Source organism: Gambusia affinis, linkage group LG19 (assembly GCF_019740435.1).
Source record: "Gambusia affinis linkage group LG19, SWU_Gaff_1.0, whole genome shotgun sequence".
Classification (NCBI taxonomy): domain Eukaryota; kingdom Metazoa; phylum Chordata; class Actinopteri; order Cyprinodontiformes; family Poeciliidae; genus Gambusia; species Gambusia affinis.
The window spans coordinates 19,595,999-19,615,046 of record NC_057886.1 but is presented as its reverse complement, the minus strand read 5'-3'; the positions used below and the strand labels follow the sequence as shown (position 1 = coordinate 19,615,046).

The following is a 19,048-nucleotide window of genomic DNA, read 5'->3' as shown; positions in this document are numbered from 1 at the left end:
GACGTGCTGCTCCTAGCGTCCGCACCTTGAAAGCACAGCAGTCACCTTCCAACCTCTGCGACTCTCCCCTCCTCTCCTTTTCTATCTTCTCCTTTCTCAGTCGCAGTTATTCTGCGGGTCGGAGGGGACGGCTGTCTCTGCACAGATTACACCATTTTAATGAGTTCCCTTCCCTCCACCCTCAATACTCAGAGACAGGAGCTTTTTGTATTTCGCCTATTTGCTCCACAGTAAACCCGCGGCTGATCGCTTTACCAAGCCACGGAGGGCTGCCTCGGCGTCCTGGTGATGAGGCAAGTGGCGCACAGCCGACACAGCTTTGAAGGAAACCCGTTGGGTCTGGAGAAACCGCCCCAATAAGGGACGACAAAAGACGGGAAGAGCTGCCGGAACTACTGTACGTTGGGACGCTATCATTTCTCCGACAATGCATCTCTTCAGTGCCATGTTTCTACTTGTGATGTTAGCTGGCATGCCCAGCGAGGTAAGGACGCCTGCATGCGTTGAAACGGCACCGCGTAAAAGTTACTGTAGTGGTAACTGCGTGTACATTCTTTGAGAAAACATAAAGTGGAGGCGAAGGTTTTATAACAATTGTAATCATTTAGAAGAAAGAAAGTCGTGGTGCTTTGTATCGCTTGGCGCGTTATAAAATAGGTACTACGGTATTGTATCATGATTATCGCCATTCACTGGGAAGAAAGTAAGAACTTAAACAAACAACAACAAAAAACTGCATGCGGAATAGACCACTCTAAATAGATAGACGTGACATTAAAGGCACATTGTATGTTCAGAAAAGTAGAATAACTTTTTCGATAATGTATGAGATAAACTACGGTAAATGTTTTAAGATGTTTGGTGGCTTCTGTGACCTGTAGTTATTGTTGTTGTCGTCGAGAACGTCCTGTCTACCTGCTGAACCTCACCGACAGAGAGGTCCCGGAGGCATCGCGGAGAATCACTGCAACTGCTTGTGCTAATTGATGAAAGAAGCTGGCAACCATGTGGGATTTATAGCTGTGAATAGAAACCGTGAGTAATTAGTGTGGAGTGGCAGACCAGCGCCAATGAAACGGCAGCGGGTCCCGGCGACGTGTGATGTGTCTCTGCATGGGTGGCGTGCTCCTGTGCATGACACTCCAGGAAAAGCCGTGTCCGTTTGGTGAAAGCTGACGAGTTTTGATGTGACAGTTGTAAATTGAAGTGAAGGACGGTAAATTATTTGACCCAGAAAAGCTTTTAGTCAGGGCAGGAGCATTTGGATTTGCAGAGAGTTCAGCTGGTCAGCAAATTCCCACTGTTGAGCATAACTAATGGCGGACTAGAAGGTGTCAGAAAGCCTCGGAAATTCGTCTGTTATTTAACAGTTTGCAGGGAAAAAAACAAAAAACATGTGGCACTTTTAGATCCATGCCGTAATTCATCCAGCACCATGGAGAGCGCCGTGTCGCGCCTTTTGGTTAAAAGCACCAATCCGATTTTATTTAGCACCACAGACAGCGCCTCCTTTTACGGAGGCGGCATCACTATGTTGTATTGCCCACCGGCCGTGGGGCTTTAAAAACTCTGCAGCAACATCTTTGAAAAGCACAGCGCACTGTATTATGACACTTTCCACGTTAAAAACATTAAATATGAAAACAAACGCCAGGGAGATGTAGCGTGGCCTCTAACGAGCAATAAAATCACATCAAGATATATTATTTATTTTTCTTTTAGGATGTTCCCCTGAAGACCCTGAACAAAGCAATTTGTCACAGCTAATGAGCCTGGTAGACTTTTCACACACTGGTGGTTTCATGGAGACTTGGACGAATTTATTGGAACCCTGGGTAAAGATACATCAAAGGCCTTACAAAAGTAGTTTTTTGTATAGCAGGGGAATGATAAGAAAATACTGAACAAACCAAACCTTACCTCGTGAATATTTTTCCAATCAGGAAAAACTCATCACATGTTAGGTAATAATTGCTTTTAACAAACATCCTTTTGCATTAAAGTTTTGTGCCCAATTTCAATAATTTATAAACCCCCAGTAGGAAAGAGGCCATGTCATACTCTTCTTGTGAAATATTTCCCTACATACCGAGAGACATCGTTGACTAATTCGTTTGACAAAATATTTTTAGGTTCTGAGTTTATCGTTGATGAACCACATAGGTTTTGTTTACGACACCAAGAACTGAGAAAACTATGGAAGAAGGTTGATTTGGAGTTTGGTGAACCATATGATCACCTTTGAAAGATACTCTAATGCCTCATTTAAATTTGCTGGCTACATCCACTATAGTTTTAGTTAAAACATTCCATTTTCATAATGAATTGTGGTTATTTGGACATTATATTTGGAATATTTTAAATTAATTTTAACAAACATACTGAGGCACTCGGAAAGAAGATTCTAGCATCATAAAAGCCTCATAAAGACTTCCATGTGATCTCAAATGATTTAGAAATCCGGATTTGACCGGTTTGCCTTCTTAGACTTCCTCGTAAATGTTACTTTGTATAATAGTGTGCTCTACAAAAATCTACCGTAATCTAAATAAAGCAGAAGTAAAACTAGACTTTGCTACAAGCCAGTGAGTCACACATACAGGCAAATCCACCAAGAACAGGCTAAGTCTTTACAAATTGTATACATTTTCTCAGACTGATTTCCGAGACTGGTAGAGAACTACAAGAAGCATCTCACTAAACTTATGTAATAAAGCATGGCATTACTTTTTGGGCTCTACCATCAGTTCGCTGTGTTTGCTGAATAATGGTGCTTGTCTACTTGGTTGCCTAAGGGAAACAATAACAGGGCCTCTGTGCTACAACGTGTTTATACTCCAGGAAATCAGAAGGTCTTGGATCAATTAACCATTTCTAAAAACTCCGATCAACTTTAAAAGTAAAGCATAAACCTGAGAAAAAAAGGCATAAATTGCTGTACATTTATTTAAAAAGAATTGCTAAAATTACCAATAAGTGCGCCACTGTTAATTTGGTTGCACAGTTAAAGCAGGAGTAAATGACAGATAGAAAATACTCAAAACCATCATACAATATTTGATAAAATAGGAAGAGATTACTTGGTGCAAATGTGTTGCTTAAAAGGAAATTCTCTTATGTCCAACATGTATTAATAGGAAAGGTCACGTGTCACTGCAAACATCCGTGCCTTTGAGGTCACGGCTACAACATGGGTAAACATGGTTGGTGACCTTTAAAAGGAGTATAAGATGTTTGTTTTACTGAACCAAATCCAGGCTCTATTGTAGAGAAAAATCTGCTGAGTTTTAGTAACTTGAACAAAACACGGCGTAGGACACGCTCACAGCCTCTTAGATCTGTGTTGCATTAAGTCACTCAGGTTCTCCGATGCCCAATTGTAAATTCATCCATAAACCAAATCCAAATCCACCACGGACGTGCTCCAGCAATGTAGCTGGTGATGTACTACCGAACAGTATCTTAACCACAGCTTCTGTGATTTCATGCAGTAACTGGCCTTAGGGGACAATTTGTTGTAAGTGTTTGCCATTAAATATTGAAAGGTCTGAAAGAAAATATGACACCATCCGTCTTTCTAAGGCTGCATGCAAACATAAAGAATTAATGAATTCTCGTAAATCAGCCTGTGAGAGTAGCTGCGATATCCACATACATTTTTAAGTCACGGTTTTAGCAAATGCCACCGTGAAATTATGTAGAGGCCTTTAATGAGGCACTTGTTCATTAACAGCATGTTTTTGTTAAGTAACCATGAAGCCCTGGGTTGTTGGTGACACAGAGGGTACCTGCTTTATTCTGGCATTAAATGTGTTTTATATTCATCAGTCCATGCAAACCGGATGCAATGGCACAAGGGACTTTAATTGTTTGCGTTTATTTGTTCAGGTTTACTTACAATGCACTGTTTGAAGGAACTTGTGAAAGAATAGAGATATTTTCACATCAAACACCAGAACTTCTTTTTTTTCAGATATCAAAGTGATATCTATGAAAGTATTTTGATTTAGACTATCTCTGCCAGGCTCCAGACTCTGCTTCCCAGTGTTTTGGTCTTTTATATTACCTATGTGGTTCCGTTATCAAGTAACATATCCCTTGGAAAATTACAAAAGTTGCTCTAAAGTTTGCCTGCACTTTATACATCCATCCCCTGTTGGCAATATAGACGGAGAGTTTTGAGCAGATTTATCTTAAGGATAGAGAGTTTATTCACTTTTTGAAAACTGGGAATTTAATGCAATAACTAAAAATCATGATTTATGAAAGGGTTAAACAACAAGACTGAGTTTTGTTGGCTGCTCTTGTCCTGAATCTTGTCCTCAGAAATCCAGAAATATATTAAAAATGTTTCTTTCTGAATTATCAGTTAGCAAAAAAGAGAAGTGAGATGGGCCTTTGAGCATTTAATGATACTTCAGATGCTCAACAACTTTAGACATAATAATCACCTGGTTTTTCACAAGTTTCTCAAAGTCTACATCTGGTTTAGGTGAGTTTATTGAAACTAGAGGGATAAGAAAAACAGATAGAAAGACAGAAGCAAGAAAACCCCTATCGATTTGCAGCAAGTCTGATCATCTTGGCAGATTTCTGCTGCAATATTTTTGAGGCGCTGAATGTTTTGTTACTTTAGTATTGTCTAAAGTTTCCCACACGTCTTGATGTGCTCAACATTGCTCAGTGACTTTTTTAAGAATTTTGTTTTCATCCGATTTGGAGTGATGCAATAACCTGGGACTTTTAAGTGTGCTGCCGCAGGATGGTCCTCAGGCCCATACAATATCTGTTCTGAAGATATACCACTTTTAGCTGATCAGAGGAGCAGGGTGGCAAGAACCACGGGTCAAAGTACAGCGTGATGAGAGGTAATGCAACAAGATTACATTTTCCTGAGGAGGTAGTCTGGAGCTGACAAACTGATGTGTCGAGGAGGATTTAAAATCCCTCTTCATTTTTTTTCAAACAAACTTTTCCCCACAATTTCAGTTGGATGCCATAACTTACAATTCAGGTGTGAGACCTTTCTTGAATTTCCAGAGAATGGTGTAAAGATTAACAGCTGTGTCTTTAATCTGCTTAGATATTTGTAATTGTTGCTTTTAATCAGTAATTTCTCCCTTCTCAGAAGTGGTAGTAAGTTAATTTAGTATTAGTAATTCTGCTTTGTGTGTTCACTTATGCTTCTTTTTATTTAATAAATCATTAGCAATTAAACCTCAGTGTTATTGTGAATAAATATGATCCTAAGATGCTTTTTTTTCTAAATAAAGAAAATCTCTTCATTCCTGCTTTAAAATATTTGGAAAGATTCCTGTTTCAGAAACATTTTCTCCTTCTAATTAATTTTAGACATTTCACTCAAACTTGGTTTTCTTAATTTGTAGTCCAAAAGTCACAGATGAAGTTATTCTAAATTTTAACTTGAGTAAAATTAATTCTGACACTTGGCCTGTGCAAGGTGCTAAACAGCAGCTGGGATAAGCTCTAACCGCCACATGCAGCTGAACACAAACTTAGAAAATAACTGAATTGATTTTCTTTTTCGAAGGACATTTCTTACACCTACCGTTGTCCATAAATGTGGACTTTTCACTGTGAGCTGTTTGGAAAAGATTGATCGATATTGTTTTCAGAACACATGCAATTTATTCCTTAAGAATAAAACACATTGTCACAAACTTTTCATGAGGGGAGGCGAAAAATATTGTGTTCCAACTGCAGAATCAAAAGTGTACGTGCGCTTTTACAAGCTCGATCAGTGATGTAAAGTTATACATTCAGAAACGAGAATAGAGGAGACATTTGATGTTACTGGACAAACGGCTGGAAAGATTCATGTACAGCTGACACAGCTTTAAACTGTCCACTGCTGTGACCCTTTGGCCAAGAAATGTCTTCTCTGGGTGCCAGCTTCTAGAAGCAAAGGAGTACAATTTAAGTAGCAATCTTGCCTCAAACATGAGTGAAACCAAACCCCCTCATTTTTGACAGTACAATGCCAAAATATACTCCTTCTGTTGGGATTGCCAGTGAGTAAAATGAATAAAAAAATAGTTAAAGTCCTACCTGGCAGCTAAGGAAGGAGACTTTGTAGTTTAATACTGTGAAGCTATGTTTACCAAAAAAACCAAAAAAAAAAAAAAAAAAACAAGACAGTAGACTCAGCAGTGTGGTCTTTCAATCAACGTGCCTAACTCTACTCAGAGAATTAGACAAATGAAAAGGTGCATGAGCATGGCTGTAAATCTGTCTGTGAGGGACAAACGCACAGCTCCTAAAATCACCTTGCCATACCGTACAATGTCAGCACTTGTATAAATTATAAACACATGCAGAAGGAAGGTCAAGTTGCCACAACGAGGCTTCTTTAGACCTTTGCAGAAGATCATTCTGCATGAAGTAAACACAGAATTAGTTATTTCTGCATGAATAAAGAGAATGTTTTCTTATACAAAAAAAAGTACAAATAAAAATCCATCTCATGTAATCTCACTGTAAAGTTTGTGCATCTTGTCCTTGTAAATACAGTTCCACATAGACACTCAAATACTCAATTCTGTTACGTCTCATTTAGTAACAATCCTGGAGCTCTACGGCATGTGGGCAAGTAAGTGATGAGGCAGGGGGAGATGAGACACAATGCCTCCATCCACCTTCATGCATTCCCCATCAATATACAAAGGTGCCGCTTCACAATCAGCCACAGATAATGAGGTTGCGTTATGTTTGATTCTCTACTGCTTGGAGAGATTGAATAGTATGTGCTAGTGTCATGGCAGATTAGAGTGGGGCTTGTACAAATGCACGATAATGACACTCCGTTGTGTGAATGAGCCACTGTTGTGAAGATTTGTTTTATAGAAGAGTGGCTGCTTAAGAAAGAGGCTGCAGAGGGAGAGCTACTGAGCCTTTGTGCTGTTCACTGTTCGCTCCCTCCTCTTTAATGTTTGATGTGCTTTCATGTCGCCCGCCGCTGCATCTGGAGAGGTGCTTGTATATTTGTGTGTGTTTTTAGGAACAAATAACCCTCTAAACATGCAGGAGGCTCACATAATGGGGACATATCTGTGATCTGAGAACTAAAACAGAACAATGTTTTTTTTCTTAATTTGCTTCAAAGTAAAAGTAATTGTGAAGCAAGAGGTTGGCATGTATGATCATGCATGAACTACATATTCTTGCAAGCTGCTTGGATTTTGATGAAAATAAATATACAAATCCCCTTTTATCATTACCCTTGCCATATTTTTTTCATCTTTCATCCTGGACCGAGTTCAGCATGATGTTAGCAATCTTTTTAAAATGCACCTTAGTGGCAAATAGAAGTGCTTTATTGCTTTGGCACTATACTGCCAAAATTATTGGGTCTTTTGCCTTTAGATACATACATTTTTATGACATTTAAGATCTGGCACCTGGTCCCTTTGGAAGGAAGGTCAGAGACTTTCAGCTTAAAGTTAGTAATATAAAATTGTCTAAATTGTTCCTTGTAGTCAAGCCCATGTCCTGAGTGCCACACCTTAATGTCCCAAGCACCAAACTTTACACCCGGTACAAAGCAGTCACACAACTGCAAAACCCAAACTAGGTTTGCCAAGTAGAGAAGTGTAATTGTTCGTTCCAGAGAGCATGTCTCGCATCAATCAATCATAGCATGATCAATTTAGAAACATTCTCGTACAATACAAGTGAAAAGGGAGCAGGAAGAAGGAAGTCTTGTAGAATCCTGACCTCCTCTCATTGCCACATATATGAAATTAACAATATAAATTGCAAAACAGTATATCATTCTCCTCATTGTTAACTGAAAAGAGTACAAGATTTAATAATTATTTTTCTTATAAAGTGTTGAATTGATTTAAAGTAGAGAATTTTTTTTTCAACTCTTCATCCAAACTATTCCATAATTTTACTCCACAAACCAAAATACACTTATGCACTAGGGTGCAACAGGGACATGTTTTACACCCCTGACTCCACCACTTTACATTGCCCTTTGTGATGTAAGACTTGGATATAGCTGCAGAAACCCTTTCTATGAATCTCTCTGCACACTTTTTCTTCAGCTAATCTGAAGGTCAACTTTGGAGGTCTGTAGATATTGATTCTGGAGAAAGTTGGCAGACTTTGGAAACTGTTTGCATTAGCATGTGCTGAACCTGTTCTGTGGTTTGTGGCCCAACACGATGCGAATGAGTTACTGGTATTCCCAGTCTTGGTTATAATTTCACTACATGCTAGATTTTATATCGCCTTTGTCATGCAATGACTTTAGTGATTTGGAATTTAAATCATTGAATTCCAATGACCTAATTCTTTTTGCTGTGTAGTATAACTATGGAGTGCAGCGATGGCTCAGATTATAGCCTCTGGTTCGCATGTATACTGGACACTTTCATTTGGATGGTTTTGGGTCACATCCCAATTGGGATGAGCCTGCTGGAGGGACTTTATATCCTCTCTTGGGATGCAGACGAATGAATCAGATAGTGTTGCTGAAGATGGGTATGTCTGATATATTCCTTGTAAACAAATCAAATGTGACCTTCTTTTAAATTGCTTGAAAATATCTTTTTCAAGAGAATAGGTGTTGATAATTTTGACCTAGTTCACAATTTTTCTCTTTTTTGGTTTCAGATGCTTATAACCTGATTTTCAGTCATGAAACAGAGCTTTCAGCCACAGAACCTTTTGTACGGGCTCAATAGTCATTGTTTTCTTTTGGGGACATTTTGCAAAACCTACTCCCTAAGGAAATGTGCAAATTAATAAGTACCTATTGATCTGGTATGATAGTTCTTCTTCTGGCTCACACAGAGTCGGAAGAACCCGACTCAGAGAAAATGAACAAAATAATAATGTAAGTAATCATCCAAGAATAAACAATGTAATTAAACTTTAGGAGACATTTAAGCATGTTTTCAGATTTCTTTCAGTGACTCATCAAAATAGTGAACCACCAAAACAATTACAATTATATGTGTTGGTTAATAAAAGGTTCCTGTGTGGGCATGACATGGCAGTGGTATTTTTTGACTATACACTAAAGTAATGCTGATGCCTTTTTCTTGAAGGATTTATATGACACTCAAAATTTCCTGTAGGGTTTGGTTAAAAGGTGGGCAGACAAAATGTTATTGAGGTTTACAATTGTACCTCTTTTATCTGTCTGAAGAAACTAAAGATGGTGAGCCAAATGGCAAACCAAAGCATTAAAATATTTGGTACATCCATCTTTTATGAGACTCAGCTCCTCTGATTCTCAAGCCAATGGATGGAGGTGCAATAATCTCCTCTTTCAGAACTAGAATCATTAGGGAGTAATTAGAGGCTTTATCCAACATGTTTGTTTAGTTGCTTTGTTTGATAGAGACTGCAGGGAGGAAAGTCTCTCCCACATGTAAGTAGGAGCAAAAAGATTGTAACTTTTCATAAAAGATTAAGAAATCAAAAAAAGATAAAAAAAAAACATTACATTCCACAGATTTTTCATGGTGGATGATAATGATTATGTGTACCAAACACAGCTGTTCTAATGGATGGATTTGCTATGAACAGGGGATTCTTATATAATTCAGCAGTTTTTCTTTTGAATCCTAATTTTCAGAATTACCCAGAATCTGGTACTTGTGTTTTTAGCTCATCCTTTAAAAGCCCACTTACTCATTCTAAATCACACACTGGCCGATATTCGTGCTGCAGGCGGCTGTGGTCTCCAAATGACCTCTGTTGCTGTTTTCTGTCTTGATGAAAAGCCAGCAGCCTACTGTCCTAAAATGGCTGGTGGTGTTCCCATGAAGCAAGCTCTCTGACTCCAGGGCAGCTGGCAATCGCCATTAGAAAGGTCTTTGAGGTCTTTTGGGGCTGAGAACAAAACATGATTGTTAGAGATTTTTCTTCTACAAGCATTGTTAACATGACAGCTAAGCAGAAGCCAGCTGTCCACTTTGGTGATAATTTTTTCCATATCCAGAGGGGAGTAACTGTTAACCATTAATATGTTTCTTCCATGTTTTATAAAAGTTAGAATGCACACAATTTCTTTAAATCCTTCATTTCTTGTTTAATGCATGGTATATTATTTGTATGCTTACTGTCAAAGGTTGCATAGAGCAATCAGCTTGACTGGTGGAATGAATATCATCCCTATATCGCATTCTCTCCCTGACTTTCTCATTCTCCTTCTGTGAGCGTGTGCTGCAGGGTACAGGACTCCCAGAGGTTTATGTCGGTGACTCTAAGCAAGAGTGACATTTCTCTGACAACACCCAGAACGTACACACACACTCACACGCACACATTGTCTTTGTCTCCTGTACTCTATAGTTCGCAAACATGTCAGTGACTGGATCCACTGCACACAAAGAATCAAACAATGTATGGAATTGATTTTAACAAGCATGGCAGAGGCCATTACAGATATGATGGGAGTGACAGAGGGAAATTAGACATGCTTGATCTTCTGCTGACCAGACTCTGACCAGTCATGCTGTCAACAACCCATGTTGCACAATTTGCTACAACCAGTAGACAAATCTGGTATACATTGGCGAAGGGGCGTGTGTGTGTGCGTTTTGTTTTTTTGTTTTGTTTTTTTTGCATTGCGGTAGACACCTCCGGACCAGTTTTCTGTACGACCTTGCTTTCCCCCGCTTGATGAATCTTTTATGAGTCTGGCGATGTGGGTTTCTGTGTAGAAGATTGGAATATAAATATGGCTGTTACGCCTAGAGCTCCTCTTCCTGCTCTGATACAAAAGCTTTCATGAGACTGAGCACACTGGGCAAGCTGCTGCACGAACGACGCTCTTCACGTCTCTCCACCTTTATCAGATGAAACACTTTAAGGTGCGATATGGCTCTGCTAACACCAGACATCAATGGAGCTTCCTCTGTCTCATTCGCCTTCCCAAACAGCATGTCATGTCCTTTGGAAAGGTCCCAAATGTTTCCATAAATATGATAGGATTATATTTTATGAAAGGCTCAGCGAGAGGTTATGCAAGAACTTAATGAGTTAAATGATGTACAATATCAGCCAGATGTTTACATACTCTCACTGTAGACAATACATTTCACATGAATTTGGGGATGTAATAATGCAATCATTTTTGGGACATGGTATAATTTTACAGGTTAAAATAATTTTAAAAATAATAACTGTGTGAACAAGTTAGAATTTTTTGCAGATTTTCTCGACAGGCTTAAAATCCTCACTTTAACTTAATTAACCACACTCCTTGTCATTAAGGATAGATGCCTCAAATCTTTGTCTTCTCTGATCATGAATGTTTTCTGCAGCAGACATTTGGCTTGTCCATGTGGAGAGTTGTAGATTTCAGTCATACTTGAAATTGTTTATTTTGGAACAGGAACTTATTTTTAGGTCAGAAATCCATCGGATCCATTTTGATACTAAATTGCCTTTACCTTGACAGTGTCACTGGTGTTCAAACAAACATTGTCAGGCTTTAGTTTTGGTTTTCCAGGTTGTTCTTGGATAACCAGTTTGCTTTCAACTCAGGGATAAAGTTTGGGTCTGACAAAACTAGTGTAGTGGATAAAACAAGCCTATACCCAACTTCTGGAATTGTCACAATATCAGCCTTAATGAAAATGTATCAACTATGCTTATAAAAGCTGCTGTAAGTCAGAAAACTAAACTAAAAGTTCTACCATTTCTGACAAGTGTATGCAAACCTCTGGCCAGCACTCTGGCACATAATAAAAATGACGACAAAAGTGACGGATGAGCTCTCATTTTCCCCTATAAACTCATTTCCTTCCATTGATGTCCTTTATCTCATTTGTTTCCATATGTATGTCATATCATGATTGAGATGTCTGACCCATATGCACAAATGCTTTCCGGAAAATTGTCATATTTAAAAAGTTTATTTTAAAAACAACAAAGCGGCATGAATGTGATCTTGATCTTGAGGACACAGGTCCTCATCAGGTTCACTGAAAGAGATAGAGGGAGTTGAGGAGAGAATGTGATTAAGAACTGCTTTGGGCGAGTATGAATTGCCAGGGGGACGCAAATGAAATCTGGGGTGAATGATCCGAGTGGTGGGTTGCCGTTGTTGGAGAAAGAGGGTGTAGATGTTATTTGGAATCGAGTCAAAGGTGGACACAGAGGGCGGACAAGGTACACAGAGGAGGTGGATAGCAGGAACTTTGAAGCTGTCAGCTGTGAAAGCAATAATCCAGAGGTTACTGGTCTTGATGAAAGTTTGTTGGATGGTAATCTGATGATTCACAGAAAGGTTGTTCAGAGCTTTATTCAGCAGGAGAAGCCACTCGAGAAGTGTTGACAAGGGAGATTCAGGAGCTCAGGAAAATTCAGCTCGAGGGTCTCTTCGAAAAGAGAACAGAAGATAATTAACTAAAGGTTTTACAAGAAGGTTCAGAAAAATGTGCAAGGAATGAATGGGGGACTTAGGTTTTACCACAAAGGTCAAAAGACTGGTAGCTAGTTCCCACTATACTCCAGTTGATGAATAGATGACTAACTGGTTTGCATACCTGCAGGACTCCACCCTCCCATGGTGCCCTCCAGTGGAGATTTGAGAAACCTCACAGAAAAACCCAACCGCACACACAGACATCCCATATCCCTGACAATGTGTGTGTGGCAGTGCTTCCTCCCGTGTTGAAATGAGACCCAATTGCCTGACTTTGGATTTGGATAATAAAAGAAGAGAGCAAAGCGGCACAGTAGAAACGGATGCAGAAAGGAAGAGGAGCCATTTAATCGATGGTGTTTTCCACATGGCGCTGTCTTAGCCACTCAGTAGGCCTATTGATGAGGGAGGCTCTCACTGACTCCGCCAAAGCTTAAAGGCTCCAGTCAGGGAGGCGTGGGAGCCCAGCAGCCATCAGACACTGCTGCATATCAAGCAGGCTGGCAGAGCAGCTCTCTGCAGCACCACGGTGAGCAAGGTAGAGAGGTCCTTTGATAGAGACACTACATGTAGGACAGGGCGATAACAAGACGTTCCAGTGGCAGCAACTCCTGCTTTCATGACACGATTTTACCCAATTCTGCCCTGTTGGGATTCCTCAATGTCTGCATTTCACAAGTATACAACTGGAGTGAATATCACATTTTGAAATGATAGTGTTTAGTTCAAATGTAACTACGGGGGAACTCATTATTTCTATTTTAAATGAGAAGCAAATGAAATTACATGTGCAGAGTTGCATCATTTTACAGCAAAAAATGCTAATTCTGCTCTATGTCCAGGATCAAACACAGCTTTGAACGTTAAAAGAGTTTAAATGTATCACTAAGATGTGGAAATAGGAACACTTTATGGTTAAACTTATTTAGTCACACATCAACAGCACATTCCAGGACGTATCAGACACCGTGCTGACAGATGCTATGAGCGTTCCTCTCTGTGGTGTTCAGTGTAGGTGGGCAGTGACAGGATAAAGTGAGAGGATATGAACTGGGTTCAAATTAGTGGTTATTGGAGTGGCTGAAGATGACAGCATATCCGGGAGTGCGTGGGAGAGAGACAGACGAAGAGGTGGTATAGAGTTTGTGGAAATGAAAACTGGAGATAGCAGGAAGGCATAAAAGGGGAGAAATGCTAAGAAAAAGCTTCACATCTGTGCCTGCAGGGAAATTATCTGCCCTATCCAAACCAGAAGGAGAATAATAATTAGAGGCCCATCACTCCGTCACTGATTTTGTTCCGCTCACTGGCAGCGACACTCCTTGCAGATTGTCTTTAATTAGCTCTACATCACTTAATCAATGCGACCATGACAAAACAGTGGCATGTGCATCCTGTCGCTCGGCCGACAGAGACACTGGAAGCAGCAGGAATAAAGGACTAGTGTTGACAGACGCGACGTGAGAGGGAAATGATCTAGAGTGGCATCTTCGTCAGAGGAGAAGGAGGCGGAGGTAAGGTTGGGGGGGGCGACTAAGCAAGACGTCATGCTCTGATAAAAACCTCCCGCTATGACGACTTGAATCTTCACTTGTTTATTGACTTTGTGTGTTTGAGGATGAAGAATGAGTTATTTATGTGTATATTCCATGCTGCATAACAAGGTGAACAGGTTGGAGACTTTGCTTCTACACCGTTTTATTGTACATGTTGTATTTTTGAGTATCAGATCTGCGTGTTTCAGCTACACTATGGACAAAGTGATGAGTAGGTATTCAGGATTACTTGCTCTCCTTGAGCCTCATTGCCTTTGGCAATGGGCCCTCTCCTTCCCTGTTTTCAATTCCTGCTCTTCTCAATGAGAGGAGCAGCTCTGCAATAAGTTGTTGCGGGATCCTTTAGAAACGAGCACCTCTTACTTGTCAGACACATTTTTCTCCTCTGAACGATATAGAATAGATCAACATCTCTTGCCATCCCTAAATCTGTCCTGATCTCATCAAAACAACCCACACCAAGACAATTAAAAGTGTAGTTTAGGATTTCATTTTAAAACAAAACTGATTTGTGTATGTACATACAGCGAAATTCTTTGTGGATTTTTTTATTGCCAAATAGAGACCAATAAAATGTTGACACTTCAAGATTCACAGTATTTCCTTGTTAATTCAACACAGTTGTTTGGGACTGCAGCTTGCAGGTGTTAGTAAAAAAAATTGTGGGTTTCAGAAATTTTCCCGTTGGCTCATTATGACATTATTTCATCCACTCATCCTTCATCCATATCCACTTTTTCCTGCAGAGGAGCTTGTGCTTATCTCCAGTGGTATGAATTTTCTATTATAATTATTTTTCACACAAACAGGTTGAATATTTTCATATAGATTGTTGAACTGTTTTATGAAAGGCACGGCAATAGCTGGCACAGTTGCCGTTTCCCAGAGGAAACGGATGTGAAAATCTGAAAGTAAGCACTTTAATATGAGTGTCTATAGCAAAACGTGCCTATGAAAGGTACAAGATCCTCCATCCTTCTCTTTACTGAATGGAATATTAATATGAGGAATGACCTTTCTGATATTGTGGCTGCCTTCAGATCCATGCAGTCCCAAACATCATCATTAAGCACTGTAGGTATGTGTATTGTCGAGTGTGTTACAGGCATGTTGCCGTTGCCACATAAAAAAAAAAATAAATAAATAAACAGAGCAATCTGTTTGCATGTTTATTGGAAAACTGAATAAAGATTATTGCAGAAAAGTATGTTTACATTTTACAATTCAATACTTTGCACCTGCTTAATGCTACATTAATTCATAACAAATTCCTTTTTGTTATCCAGCACAACTCCCATTAATGTAAAAAATGACTCTAAGGTCCACTCTTTCCCACACTTTACTCTTTAAACAGCCTCTCTACCTGCCTCCCACTACCAGTTTCTCAATCAGAACACTTCTCATCTCACACTTGGCTGATTCCACACCAGCCAACATTCATATGAAACCTCTCATTTCTTCTCTCTATACCAATTTGCTCCAGTTTGTTAATACTTTTCTCTCCGTTTGTCTCCATAATGACTGAATGGATCAGTCGCTCCTCATTTCTGATACAGACTTGGCAGATTACGGTGCTTAAATCAGCAGCTTGTTGGGAGAATGTAGAAAAAGACACAGTAATACGAGGCTGTTGATTTGTTCCAAATAACCTTCCCTTCTTGCAAATGTTGCAAGACCTGAGAAAAGCACACAGTGACATGCTCATTTGTCTATCTAAAAGTTTCTGCTAATAATTTCGCCCAAAACTCCATTTGGCTGTTGATAGGTACTTTTTCCTATATACCTAAATAAAGAATCACAGACAACATAAATGAATTTTATGACAAAGCTTTTGCAAAAGGAGAAATCTCTGAAGCAGCTTCTCCAAGCTGTTTACAAAGAGAGTTCTGATTTCCTTTACTGTGAGCTCCTGTTTTATTGTCAAAGAAAAACAGTCAAAACAGTCAAAGGGGCAGAGGTCGTAAAAAGAACAGAGGTTGTAAACGTGTAGCCTAATCAACATGTAACCTAATCAACTAGAAAACTACTCAACTGCTCACATGAAGATAAACAGACATCCTGACCTCCACGTCAGAAAATACACATAAGGAAAGAGAACACTTTAATTAGACTGAATTTCACCTAAAGTAAAAACAAAATGATAATTCCGAAAATTCTCTAACATTCCCCCCTTTTTATCATTTTACGACATGTATAAACTTTATGCAAAAGCATAGAAAAGAAAAAAGAAAAAGAAGAAAAAGACCAATAAATGCAAGATTTTTTTTTTCTAACCTAAACAGAAAATACAATGAATAAATGAAATATAAAGTAATAAATGAAAAATAAAAGAAACAGCAAAAATCAAATGCAGTTTTTCTTTCATCCAAAATACCACTTGTTTTCACATTTTCGGTGTAGGAGTCATTCAGCAAATGAAATCATCTGTTTATTGATTACAGAAATTCATCATTTTTCAGAAAATCATCTGAAACTTGGAACAAGTCATCTTCAGTCGACTCATAAGATGCCTTTGAATCTTCCAGCCCGTATAGAGCGTCAGAAATAGTTCCTCCAGTTCCTGTTTCGTCAGGTACATAAGTACAGCACGTTGGGCCAACGATTTTACAGACACCTCCTTGAGGGGCAGTGAGGAAGTCCAGGACAACACGATTTTGCATAACCATGTTTCTCAGTTCAGCTAGTTCTTTCATGGTGCCATTGGCCAGCTGGTATGTGATGTTGATTAGTCGCAGTAATCCGTACCTGTTTATCTCAACGTGGTCGCGAATCTCTCCTAGACCAACCCACGGAAAAAGGCTTTGCATAAATTTTTCTCCACCGTTCCAAATCCGGAATTCCCATGGAACTCCAGTATGTGTTGTGAGGCCTCCCCATTTTTTGACCTCTGACGTAACTGTTCATTTGGAGCGGGTGTGTAGATCATTCTGTGCTTTCCTGATGAATGCAATCGGGTTGATCAAAGGAACCACAGCACACAGTCCTCCCCAATTTTTCGGCAAGAACATGTATGCTTCATTTCCACATATGAAGTACCAGTCTGCCTTTGGGAGCCATAATCTCCTGGCACTATGGCGCTACACAGTGTTGTCTCCTGTCTCCTCTTTGTTTTATGCGTGATGTTGAAACTCCTCTCCTGAAGCAAGTTGTCACAGTCTGGGTTGTCCTTCCAGACTTTGCAGTGTGGAGTCGTCTCTTGACCCCTGCATGCTGTACAGGTGATGAAATCCTGTGTCGGTTCGCAGTAGGTGTAAACTCTGTTACACAAATTCCAGGGCACCGTCCCTAGAACAACATGTCCATTATTATAAACACAGTTCCCTAGAGATCCTGGTTTAGCTCCTGCTAACGAAATGATCTCTGGTATTTTCCATACAGTTTGTTGAGATGACGAAAAAGGAAGTACATCATCTGCAAGTGAACAATTTAAAGATTGAAAGAGGCTTTGCACAGCCTCTCCCATCCGGAGGTCAACTGAATAGTCCTCCTCACGTGGTCTGTCTCCTCTTAGGGGTGGGATACGCCGTGGTCTGGTGCTTAGAACGTAGAGACACATCTGTTTGTCGTCAGTAATGTTACCTGGTCGTAGACCTGAGTTATGTATGGAAACCGGCATCTGCGCACACACGTAGCAGTTCACAGCATGTCCCTCATAAGCGGTTCTATTCATCAGTTTCCACCACAGTCATGCGGATGAAACTGGAGGGAGGTTGTGTCTGCTCTTCTCCTTATCCTATTGAGAGTGAGACCACTCCCTCTGCAAAACAGTTGACATGCTGCAGTCACAACACATTAGAGGATCCACCTGGCATGTGGAGACCCCATTTCTGCTCAGAATACAGAGATGTCAGGACCCCCAGCCTAGCAGAGTGAGGATCTGTTGAATTCTTCTGCTGACCTTGAGACGAACTGTCCTAAACGACAGAACCCCTTTGTAAATCAGACTTCCCCGTCACTCTGATTTAGGGGTCTAACACTCTCTGTACCTTACAGTGACTGAGATGAATCCATGTGGGTCTTTCAGCAATCGTTACAGCTGTTGGTGTGGTCATCAGCACCTGGAACGGTCCTTCCCACCGTGGACTCGCCCAGTTCTTTCGTTTGATGACCTTTATGTAGACCCAATCACCAATCACCTTGCTCGATTGGAGTGGCCTCCTGTACAGGAAGAGAATCAGAAGGCAGTAAACTTGCACTGGACGCAAAATCCATATGCATAGTTTGAAATGGATAAGATGGTTTCGGGAACCTGCCTCGTTTTGGCCTTATGTTTCCCTGAGAATTATATTTCACACAAACTGGACATGCAGTACAAAAATTTTTTAAGTATGAATTTAAACCATATGTTGTGAAATGCTGTTGTATTATGGTTTCCATCCCCCCTGTTGACACATGGCATTGCCCGTGTGTCACAATTGCTGCAGCTTTAAATAAATTTGATTATCATCAATCAAACAAACCTAGACTAAAGGTTTTAAACTTTAGTCTAGAAAATATTGCTCTTATTCACAATCATCAGTTTGGAGTAACCAATTACTTAAAATCAAAGTTTCTTTCAACCTTGTATTTTAAAACAGCTGGCAATTTATTATTATTAAATTTACGGAAACTTCAAGAAATGTTCAATATGTGTTAACATTTTTAATGTGTTAATAATTATCTTTAGTTGTCAGGATCCTGTTTTAGGTATCGTGCACATTTTAAAAGAGCTATCTCAGACATGTGGTAGAATCCAGCAACTTCCTGTTGCTGGAACACTTCACCTATGCAGATTCATTCATAGAATAAAATTCTAAATTAACTGTTCAAATTTAAATCCAACAAATACTTTATGGTATATTAACACTTCAGTATTACTTATTTTCAATGCTTAAAGAGATTTAATGTAATTCCAAAAAGCATGTATTACCAGGATATTTCTTTAAAAAGAAAAAAAAAACTTTTGCAAATAATTTTTGGCTTAGACTCTTTCATGATTTTTAGTTGGTGTAATTTAGTGGCATAAGTTTTTTGTTAGGTCTTTGCTGACCTTTTAGTAATTGCAGTTTTCCCTTTAGGTTTCCCAACCTATGGCTCGTGGACC

At 39.6% G+C, this 19,048-nt stretch overlaps 1 protein-coding gene across 1 annotated transcript in view; it reads left to right on the top strand.

Moving 5' to 3' along the window:
- The window catches only part of olfm2a (olfactomedin 2a), a 51,090-nt gene continuing 32,042 nt past the window's right edge, over positions 1–19,048 (top strand). Inside the window, exon 1 of the mRNA XM_044099602.1 lies at positions 1–484. Within this exon, the coding sequence (XP_043955537.1) occupies positions 428–484 (57 nt within the window). The 5' untranslated portion in view covers positions 1–427. The remainder of the gene's footprint in view (positions 485–19,048) is intronic.